Raw genomic sequence first — 11265 nt, 5'->3', positions numbered from 1 at the left:
CACAATAACCTGGAATAAACCTGATGTACCGGTCAACGCTGCAAGCATGCCTCCAAGTGCCGATTTTGATACCCTTGAATTCTCCCGGGCCGCAGAAGTCAACCTGAACGTGACCATTAATCTCATTCGAGATGAGACGCCCGAGCGGTTTCAGTTGAGTAGAGAGCTTGCTGCCATTCTTGACGTGGATAAAGACACACGTGCTGGCATCGTGGCTGGAATATGGGAATACGTCAAAGCGATGGGTCTGCAAGAAAATGAGGAAAAGCGCACGATTCAATGCGATGACCGTTTGAGAGCCGTAAGTTGGGATTCTTCGTAATTGTATTTAACCAAATGTAGGACACTAACAAAACCTATTTTTTATATCTTTAGATATTTGGCTGTGAGAAGATGTATTTCCCTGCCATCCCGGAAAGCACTGCAACACACACCGCCACACTTGAGCCTATTAGGCTACCATACACCATCCGTGTCGACCCAGAGTTCCAGAAGGACCCAAAGCCCACAGTCTACGATATCCGCGTCGCAATTGATGATCCGCTACGCGCCAAACTTATCTCTCTTACCAACTCCCCTGATTTTCCCGCTATGCTCCGCCATGTATCCAGCCTTGACGACCAGGTAGCTCTCGCGGTCCAGGCCTTACACCACTCAAAAGCAAAACACTCCTTTTATACCGCAATGAGCAAAGACCCAGCAAACTTCATGAAACGGTGGATAAACAGCCAGAAACGAGATTTGGAGACTGTCCTTGGGGAAACACCTCGGCCTGGACAAGGTGAGAGGGGTATGGAGTTCAGACGCGGTGGTGAAGGCAGTGCATGGGATACACCCGTTGCAAGAGAATCTGTCAGGTATATGCTCGCAAAGCCGCCCCGTGCGGCAAGATGATAGTCTTCTGGGTCATTTTTGCCTGTAGCCTTATTTTCTGCTATATCTGTTGTATGATACCTTCGCCGACCAATAAACGTAAGATGCACTCAACTTCCATCCTTGAGCTGGCAACTAAAGTTAAGTAATGTTATTAATATTTTCATTGCTCATAATAATATTGATAGTATAAAGATAAGAATTAGTTCATGTCGGCAAAGACAATAAATAAAAATAACCGGACACAGTGGGAGAGCGCATCAGCAGCGCTATGGGCATGGGGAAAAAAACAGAACAAATAAGTTTATGCACGGAAATCATCTACAGACTCGATCATTTATCATTCACCTCATGTGAGCGAGGAACACATCCAGGCCGAGGAAACGAAAGTGAAAGCTAAACCATATGGGTAGTGAAAGGAAGGATACAAACCAATCGACGCTATGATAGGATGGCAAAAGAAATTACTGCGAGATGCATTCATGAATCATGCAACCAACAAAGAGAATCCGGGATAGAGAAAAGAAAAAGAAGTAAATCAACGGTACCTATCCATCTATGCCTTCCGTCTTCGAGCGCCAGATCCGCCGTTCATTGGGGTAGACTGTGTAGTGTTGTTAGAGACCTCTGACTCAGCGTCTAAGGTCCCCGTGGTAAAGGTAGCTTCTTCCTTTTCAAGGGTGGAAGCAGCTTCAAGGATGATCGGATTTGCGTCCCCTTCAATGGATTCTGGAGGGGCAATCTTCTCTGCCGACGGCAAGTCCTCGCCTCTGAAACGCTTGAGAACTGCATCTATCATCTTTGAGAACCAGTACCAGTTAAGGGTGTTGAGAACGGTATTGCTAGCAAGGTATATAAATGCAAGCCATAGTGGAAAACCGGGGGCGGAGAAGTCCGCAAACTGAGAGACCTCTGCATTTGCCTTGATACAGCGGTCGTCTAGACACATAGATGAATTCCGAGTGCTGAACACTAAGGAGTAAAAGTCGGTACTATTAACGGGAACGGATCTATCGGATATATAGAGGGCCTTGTAGATGTCATAGAAGACATAAAAGGAGTTCCATGAGCCCCAGATGAGACGACAAGAGAAAAAGACCGAGAGAAGAGCCATTCCATTGTACCACTGGGCACGGGATCCAGTCATATTCAGTTTGTCAAAGAACCAGTGGAAGTTCAGGAATGGAGTGGAGAGCTCATAAAGGATGAAGGTTGGCGCATAGTAATTGACAAATGGCCTCTAGTTACTTTATATTAGAATCTTGGAATAGAAGAACGACCTCCATATAGATGGCGACCGCGATGTAAGGGCGGAGCAACTCACGTATCCTAAACAATACACCAACACGGCACTGATCGCGTGGAACAGCATCCCGACGCCAAACACGCTGACATGTCTGACGCTGATGATCAGATCCCACAGGAAATAGCCTGTAGCCATGGCCTGAATCAAGCCACAGGCTCCAGAATATCCATACACTCGCTCAACCGGTGTCATGTTCTTCCTCTCCTCGTCGTAAAATATCACCCACAGCGCCAAGACGGAGATGAGGGTACTTTGCGTGAGGGAGACGACATGGATATCCCAGCCGAGCTTCGTGCGCTTAGAGAAATTAGGATAAAGCTTTGGGAAGAGCCACGTCGAGAGCCTGGGTGCGACGATGGACTGGATGAACTGGTACAGGGCGAATGAGAGGATGACTTCATGTATGTGGTATGGCAGCGTCGGCAGGGACCAACTCTGTGCGATCGGCGTAACCAAATCTTGAAGCCATCGCGGGGGAAGCGGTATAGGATCCAGCATAGTTGTTGGTGATGAAGGTAGATAATTATATTAATAGCTGAAAGAGCCTGCAGCTGGGAGGTGCCGTTAATAGAGGGTCTGCCTTGCTTCCTACCGCCCCTGCAATTCACTCCCTTCCCTGTTACGGATGAGTAGAAGGCCGGGACCTGAGGTAATGTTTTATATAGGGCCAGTCAGCCAGCAAGGTCTTAGGTAAGGATATATACAGAGAGATCAGGAGGATGTGCAAGCATGAGGGATGTCGTTAAAAAAGAAAGATGACTCGCGTGCCTGACCGCGCCTCGTGTTGGACCATGCGCCCGCGCGGGCCTACTTTACTTTCCTGCCAGCCTCGGCATGACCAAATGTGGGCTTACCGCCTTGGCCCGTTGGGAGTCGCTAGTCTATTTTAGGGTTAGTCCTCACGTGAACCCCAACGCATTCGTCACTCACGTGAGTGTTAGCATGTCCGAATTAGGAATTCGAGACGACATCGCTATCTCATACACCAGCTCCGTACAATCTACTAGGGAAACTATTGCGATAATTTGAAGACAAAACATAATAAATTATAAACTCTTTCATAACAAGGAAATTGGCTTCTAACCGAACATCATTAACTACAAGAAAAAAAAGGCAAAAGAGAGAAAACAAAGAAAATACAAAGGAAAATATATCTTCCATCAAGCAAGCATCCAAGAACCGATACCTTAAAACACTCCATAACTCGCCAAGGGGTACACGCCGGGAATCAATTGTTCATCCGATAAGTAGTATTCATGTCCAACAGGATGACTCGCGATCGTTTAGTCGGTTGTCATACCGACACCGCTGTCGCTGGGCTGATGGTAGAGTACCATATCACCTTCCTTTGCCTCTACGGCATGTAAGGTGGGCTCGTCATCTTCTTCTTCATCTTCACTTCCTTCGGATTCGAGTTCGCTGGAGCTATGCTCCTCTGTGTCTGCCCTGTCAGCTACCTCAGACTGATCGTCATTGGTGCCATGGCTCAATTCGCTTGGCTCCTGCCACGACTCGCTCCCTGCTGCAACTGAACCATCAACGTTAGTAGAGCAGTAACTTGCACTACGATTTTGAGATACGGTGCTTCCTGTGATATAAGAAACGCTATCGGCATATGTACCTGTGTAGCTTGTTCTTCTCTCAGTTCCTGCATCACTTTCACCCTCGCTCATGCTCTCCTCTTCTTCGCGGAAGGATTCGTTCTCCTTGTTAGAACTAAAAAGCCGGGTATCGCATGACTGTCGTCGGTAGCCTTGGTTCGTCTTGACTGAATGACTACGCTTCAGGCTGGCTAGACCATTGTTGGAGCCACCATATGGTACAGACACCCGGTCCGAATTTCCGCGGTTGCCAGAAACATTGCTGAGACTGAGAATACGGCGCTCATGCTTTCCATTTTGCACTGTTGACCCATTCTTTCGTTTGTTGGTCCGTCGATTCAGAGCCATTCCAACACTGCTCCCAAGAATACTGCCGCCCTTGGTGGTGCTGGCCGTGCTTGGTACACGTTTTAGACTCATGCGGTCAGAGCCTGAATGACGGCTAACGAGCTGACTTCGAGCATGGTCCAAAACACCCTCTACAATTCTTCTCTCGAGGTCTTCCGCACGATCTTCCATCAAGTGGACTTCCTCCTGGCGGATACGCAAAGCAGTCTCCATTCCAGCAACCTCCTTGGCTAGTTTGATCCTGTTTCGTGAAAGCTCGCTTTCTTCTTCCCTAAGCTCCCGGATATTTTGAAGGAGTCTCTCCTTCTCCTCTTTTAGAGCAGAAACTTCGGCCTCCACGCATTCTTTTTGAGCAAGCCGTCTCTCAAGGGCAAGGGCTGCCTCCATGGCCTCCTCCTTCTTATCTTCGTAATCCTGAATGGTCTTTTTGGATTGGGATGCCATCATTTCACTAACCTCGCGGGCAGTTGCATTGAGCTGTTCTTGCAGCGCGTTTAACTTTTCCATTTGAGCAGTGGAGCTGTCTGTGTTGGAGGAATGCGAGATGATGGTATCAAGTTTTTCATGCATCAAGGTGTCGTCGTATTTTTCAAATTGGGGTTCCTTGACTTCTGGAGGAGGGGGGAGAAGGGCCGGTAGAAGGGGTGTGATGGAGTTAGGTAAAGCGCAGAGGTCCGTCTTTAAGTCTTTACTGGACTGCTGTGAATGCTCGTAATGCTGACCAACAACAGCGAGAATCTCCTTAATAGAGGAAAGGAGCTCAGGGTGTGTCTGGGAAATTTGGCTTTCAATGCGGTCGGTAGCTGCAACTGCTTTATCGAATTGAGCTTTCATATCCTCATTTTGCAGCATAACATCTTCTTGCATCTTGTCAACCTTGCCGAAGGAGTCGTCAACACGGCCAAAGAAGGTTTTGACATCTTCATGTAAGTTGTCTATCTTTCCAAAGGATTCGTCGACTCGGCCAGAGAATGCTTTCATGTCCTCATGTAGGTTATCTACCTTGCCAAAGGACTCATCAACTCGTCCAGAGAATGCTTTCACATCTTCATGCAAGTTGTCTACCTTACCAAAAGACTCGTCAGCCCGTCCAGTGAAGGCTTTTATGTCCTCATGCAAGTTGTCAACCTTGCTGAAAGACTCGTCAACTCGTCCAGAGAAGGCTTTCATATCCTCATGCAAATTGTCGACTTTGCCGAAAGACTCGTCAACACGGCCAGAGAAAGCTTTCATGTCCTCATGTAGATTATCTACCTTGCCAAACGAATCATCAACACGCCCGGTGAAGGCTTTCATGTCCTCACGTACGTTCTCGATCTTCCCGAAATTTTCATCAACTTGTCCGGTGAATGACTGTATATCTTCGTGTAGTTTATCGAACCTCTCAAAAGACTCATCAACTCTACCAAAGAAGGTTTTTGCATCGTCATTCATTTTTTCGCAGGCTTCCGTTAAGCTCTGACCCATTCCTCCAATAACCAGCTTGAGGTCTTCGGCAACGGCTTTCGTAGTCGTCATCGCTTCAAGGCCTTGGGCATCTCGCTCTTCAGCGGCCGTAAATTTGGAGTCCACAAGGAGCTGTGCGTCTTCATACTTGGTAATGATCTCTTGGAATTTCTTGTCGATCTCCGCCTCAATATCTGCTCTTAGGCCATTCCGATGCTCCTCAATTTTTTCAAGCAAAGCGGTATCTCGTTCTGTCGCTTCAACCTTCGAGGCCTCATGGTCTCCGTGGGACCGTTCGGATTCGCGTTTGACGAGCTCTGAAAGCTCCTTGATGCTATCAGCCTTCGCAAAAGATTCTGCTGAGTCATTGAGACACTCGAGAATTGTTTTCACATCACCCAGCGTGCCATCACTCTCAGTGAGCTTGGTTTTGAAGTCTTCGCGGAAATCAACAATAAAAAGCTTCGCTTCCTCAATCTTCTCCGCGAGGCCACCATGCTCCACCTTTCGTGCTTCGAACGCTTGGGCCGTGAGCTCGTTTTCAGCGTCCATCTTCTCTTTGAATTCATTGACGGTGTTAGCGAGGTTGGTGATCTCCTCCTTGGTAGGTAAGGTATTGACATCTGGTAGGACAAGTTCCTCGATCTGGGCCTTCAGTTCAAATAGCAGTGTCTCAAGGTTCTTTACATCTCCCTTCACTACCTTTTCGGGATCCTCCTCCGGCTCCTCTTTTTCAGGGTTCTGAGCGGTCTTGATATCTTCGACAGCCACCCAGACATCCTTCATAATACCCTCCAAGTTCGTAATATCCTCCTTAGTTGGGCCCTCAATGTCAATGTGAGTAGCGAAGACACTCATTGTCTCCTTAGTCTCCTTGGCCAATGTTTCCAACGCTTCGACCTTCTCGGCTGTGACCCAAGTCGCACTTGTGGAAGGGGTGATTTCATCCAACTGAGTTTTCATTCCCTGCAAGAGTGTCTGGAGAGCCTCAATCTCATCTTTGCTGGCCGAAGGCGCGCCTTCCGCTGGAGCCTCACGGGTAGCGCTGTTACTAGCGGCCACTTCGTGAACCGAGCCATGCACTTCCTTGATGGCCTCGAGGACTTTAGTGATGTCATCTTTGCTCAGAGCATCCGGGTCAATCTCTCTTTCTGGGGCCTCCCGGGCAGCATTGTTGGCGGCGACTTCGTTAACTGATCCATGTACTTCCTTTATGGCCTCGAGAACCTCGACCAAGTCGTTCTTCTTTACCATGTCTGGATCCTCTTCTCTTTCAGGAACAACCGGATTGATATCAATGCCTTCCACTTTCGTTTGAAGCTGGGTGACGAGGGCTTTTAGGCCATCAATGTCTCCCCCCAATAGAAGAATCGCTGGCGAGCATGATCTCTCCTCCTCTTGTGGTGTTTGCTTCCTCCACTTCCTTTTGGGACTCAATTAAACGATCCATACCCGCCTTGAGCCCGGCGACTTCGTCTCGAAGGCTCTCCAAGAGTTCCTTGTCAACGCTGGGCTCGATTGGCCTTTCGTGGAGTTTATCCATTTCGGCTCGCAGTTGTTCTACTCCATCATGGAAAGCATCGAGAAGTTCATTGGTGTTTGACACAATACTCTCGTTCCCATCCTTGCGTTCATTGTGCTCTTCAAACGCTGCCTGGAGGTGCTCCCTAAATGCGGACAAGAGTTCATCCTTATCAAGGGAAGATTCAGGCTTAACTATAGCCATAGAAATAGTCTGGCGTAGGTGCTCAAGCTCTTGCTTTATGGTATCGGCCAATTCTGAGTTGCTTTTCTTCAGCGATTCGCCATCACCGATCCCGCGAATTGCATTGAGTAATTCCTCCTTATCCTCGGAATTACTAGCGCTCTTCTTCAATGCATCGCTTTCGCTGATTTCTCGGATAGCATCGAGGATCTCATCCTTCTCAGAAGCGGTGTTTGATCGAATAAGTAAGCTGCTGAGAGTCTGGCGAAGATGTTCGAACTCTTTCTCCATGGCATCTAGTAATTCCACGGTATCGGAAGGGTTTCTCTCGGTAGACTCCCTAATACATTTTTCAACGTCAGATTGAAGTAAACGGAATCCATCCTTGACCGTATCAATGATTTCGTCCTTGCCAGTAGATTCCGCCGTACGATCAACGTAAGATTCAATTTGGCCACGAAGAACCTCAAAGCCATCTTTGGTTGCGTCAAGAACTTGCTCTGTGTCCCTGCCGTTCGCAGCGGAATATTCCTTGAACTCATCCTTCATTTCCAGGATCATGCCGTGCAAGTGTTCGATGAGCTGTTCACCAAGATTGCTAGTTAGAGCACCAGAGGCATCCTCAAGACTGAGTCGCAATGCCTCAAAAACATCATCGCGATTAATTTCGATTTCTCTTGGCTGCACCTCCTGGTTTGCAAGACCTTCTTGCACCGCACTCAAGATATCATCGCGTTTAATTGACTCTTGGGTCGCTAGGCCTTCCACAACAGCGCTCAACACATCGTCCCTCTTTATAGGCTCCTGAATTGCTAGAGCTTCTTGCAGTGCATCAAGAACTTCTTCCCTTTTAAGAGGTTCCGGCAGAGATGACAATCCCTCTTGGACAGCTCCGAAAACGTCGTCCTTCTTGAGTGGCTCCTGGAAAGCGAACCCTTCTTGCACTGCATTAATGACATCGTCCCGCTTAAGAGTTTCCTGGTGGGATAGGCCTTCTTGTACAGCGGCAAAGACATCATCCCGTTTGAGCGGTTCTTGGAATGCAAGGCCTTCGTGCACTGCGCTCAAGATATCGTCTCGCTTGAGAGTTTCCTGATGGGATAGGCCGTCCTGTACAGCGGCAAAGACATCATCCCGTTTGAGTGGTTCTTGGAATGCAAGGCCTTCGTGCACTGCGCTCAAGACATCATCACGCTTCAATGTCTCCTGGAACGTAAGTCCCTCCTGCACCGCACTCAGGATGTCCTCTCGTTTAAGGGAGTCCTCCCTCTCAATTATCTGTGGAGCTGGCCATTCAATGTCTTTCAGACATTCCTGAACTGCATTAACAACAGCATCACGAATGCTCGAAATGTCAGGCTCAATTCGAGGAGGATCGAAACTCTTTAGCTCAGTGTGAACGGCATCAAGGACCTGTTGATAGACCATATCCGGGTCAATTGGTTCATTTTGTGGTTGGTAGGCCTTTAGTCCTTCGGAGAGGCATTCCAATATCTCCTCCCTTTCAAGTCCGAAATTTTGAAGCTCGATTTCCGGCTTGTATGTCTCCCAAGCCTCTCTGACAGTCTCTAGAATTTCGTCTCTTTGGATACCAGGCTCATGCTCTTGAGGAGGAGGAAGTTGCGGTTGGGGGAGAGGTATTTCATGAAGAGCCCTCTTAACAACAGCATATATCTCTTGGCTGTCAGGAATTGGGCGTGCTACAGCTGTCGATGCGGAGTTTCGCGCATTCTCCTCGATAATATGGTCCATCTGTTGTCGCAGATCGACCAAGGCACCAGTGACAATCTGTTCAATTTCTTCCTTTCCAGGGCCTGAAGGCTCTTTGTCTTCAATTGATCTGGTTGTTTGGGCTTCTTCCAGTTTACGTGCGATGTCTCGACCCATGCCCAATACCTCACCACGAAGTTCGCGGACAAGTGCTTTGACTTCACTGGTTAAGCCACCACCTTCCGCAACGCTCTGCTTAACGCGCTTAAGCATAGCCATCAAGTCGTCTGCCAGTGGATTCGATAGTTGTAATGACGAATTGATGTTGGAATCCGAGCTGCTGCGCACAGGAGTTGGAGATGCGTTCGGACCCATAGGACCGGATCGAGTGCCCTGGCCAAAGTCGGGGGTTTGAGGCTTGTCACCAAAGAGTTGGTTGCCCATATCCCCTCTTGAACGGATTAATGCACGGCTTCCAGAGTTCTCCTTCACAAGATTAAGAATTTCCGAGAGCATAGTGGTCATGGCATTGTCCTTTTCGGTTGGACGGGCTTGTACATCTTCCATGAGTGTCAAGAGTTTCTCCTGGCCTTCTTTTGTAGCCATTTCACGCAACACCTTCTCTAACAGCGCGATGCTAGCAGAGCCGTCGGATATAGGGCCGGGAGAGGTTGCAAGGTCTCTCTCCAAAGCTGCTGCAAAGCTACCCGGGCTCGACATTCTAGCACCCGAAAAACTTTTGCGTGAGCTTGGAGATGATTCATGTGGCTTACTGTCACCAAGCATAAAACCTCCTGTCGCTGGGTGTATGTAAGGTGTTCCTCTAGGCGTAGTCGTGTGAGGCTCTGGATCAAGATTTTGGACGAAAGGTTGGCAGTAAATCTTTGAGACTTTTGCGGATATCTTCATCCCTAGCGTTTGTTGCAGCTTTGAGGCTGATCAAGTCGGTAGCATTGTCTTTACTTCGGCGACTTAGCTGGCTCATTTCTTGCTGTAGGGACGTAGCAATCTTGGTCAGGCTGATAATTTGAGCTGATAGAGCATCAAAACTTTCCGGCATCCTTGTAGTTTTCTCGGGTTTGCTTGGGGTTGCCTCGGCGGGCATGGCCAAATCCATTGGAATCTGCATATCCCGCAATGCCAACATCGTAGCCGACGGAGGCGTATTTTCTCCGAGAATAGGCTTGGTAAGGTACCTATTTAAAATTCGTGCCTGTGTTGGTGATTCATGGTTTGGAGTAGGGGTATCAGATGCGCCTCCTCGAGTAGGAGTGGTGTCGTTGCTCCTGTCATCTCGATCAAATACACTATTGCGTCTGTATTTGTCAGGGGAAGAGCGACGCTCAAGGTAAGCCGCAAACTCGTTGCTGTTTGTCGCGTTCTGCAATGACTGCATCCGCTTATGATATTGACCCTTTATCAAGGACTTTTCAGGGGATGGTGGCTTCAATGGCATAGGATTGACCGTATATGAACTTGGGGTGGTTTCCTGGCTTTTTTCTGCGAGTGCAGCAGCCGCAGCTTGTACCGTGGCAGACGCATTGGGTCGAGTTACCGGACTGTTAGGGCCACCTGGGTTGAGAGGTAGAGGAGGAGGAGCTCTTTTCGGGTCTGCACTGTCCCACCTGCCATTCACAATACATAGTTAGCCATCTAAATCTCTCTCTGCAAGAGTAACAGCGCCATTGAAATGTGGCAAGCTTGATGACGTACATTGGGATCAGACTCCGGGACTCTGAAGAAGTGTGATGGTGTCTGAGGACCAGCTCTCGGTCTCGATTCTCTTCTCTGTCGTTGGGTTGCATGATGGATCGTGATCACTTTAATCGTAACGTTCGTTCAAGGGAAAGGGAAACAATATAAACATAAAAAAAATATCTTGGGAATAAGTATGGCACTCAATGTACCATATCTCTTAGACCTAGACAGCTGGAAAAAGGGCAAAACAGGGTATCGTAAGCAAAGCAGAACCGTAAGTGGTGATGATGGGGTGAGATATTCGTCTGTCCAGACAAGTCGAATACTGTGCCCGAGACACCAAATGTACTCCGTATGTAGGATGATGGGAAATGAAGAAGAGGAAGAAGGCGAGACAACCTTGCACAAAAGACGGGTGGAGATGTCGCTTTTTTTCAAGGCGCCAAAGGTAGCAAAAAGCTGTTGCCGTCAACAACAAGAAAGGTAAACAAACAAGGATCCTCGCGGTTACCGGAGCGGCAGCGCTTGGCATGACAGACCGCTAAGCCCAAAGTAGAAAGCTCCGCTGGAGGTTAATC

At 48.3% G+C, this 11265-nt stretch overlaps 3 protein-coding genes across 3 annotated transcripts in view; 1 reads left to right on the top strand and 2 right to left on the bottom strand.

The window, feature by feature from the left end:
- The window catches only part of MGYG_01273 (hypothetical protein), a gene marked incomplete at both ends in the record, with an annotated part of 1827 nt that extends 933 nt beyond the window's left edge, over nt 1-894 (top strand). The window contains 2 exons of the mRNA XM_003177142.1: nt 96-301; nt 376-894. Coding sequence (XP_003177190.1) covers nt 96-301; nt 376-894 — 725 coding nt within the window. The remainder of the gene's footprint in view (nt 1-95; nt 302-375) is intronic.
- A 535-nt stretch (nt 895-1429) lies between these two features.
- Nucleotides 1430-2677, bottom strand: MGYG_01272 (DUF887 domain-containing protein; the record flags this gene model as incomplete). Its single annotated transcript, XM_003177141.1, has 2 exons — nt 1430-2113; nt 2198-2677. The coding sequence occupies 2 exons, from the start codon at nt 2675-2677 to the stop codon at nt 1430-1432; spliced, it is 1164 nt and encodes a 387-aa protein (XP_003177189.1).
- A 785-nt stretch (nt 2678-3462) lies between these two features.
- Nucleotides 3463-10794, bottom strand: MGYG_01271 (hypothetical protein; the record flags this gene model as incomplete). Its single annotated transcript, XM_003177140.1, has 4 exons — nt 3463-6971; nt 7027-9900; nt 9953-10614; nt 10703-10794. The coding sequence occupies 4 exons, from the start codon at nt 10792-10794 to the stop codon at nt 3463-3465; spliced, it is 7137 nt and encodes a 2378-aa protein (XP_003177188.1).
- Nucleotides 10795-11265: the final 471 nt, after the last annotated feature.

The sequence above is a fragment of the Nannizzia gypsea genome, genomic scaffold, assembly GCF_000150975.2.
Source record: "Nannizzia gypsea CBS 118893 supercont1.1 genomic scaffold, whole genome shotgun sequence".
Taxonomy (NCBI): Eukaryota; Fungi; Ascomycota; class Eurotiomycetes; order Onygenales; family Arthrodermataceae; genus Nannizzia; species Nannizzia gypsea.
Note: the sequence above shows the minus strand (reverse complement) of the source record. Positions and strands in the feature narration are given on the sequence as shown.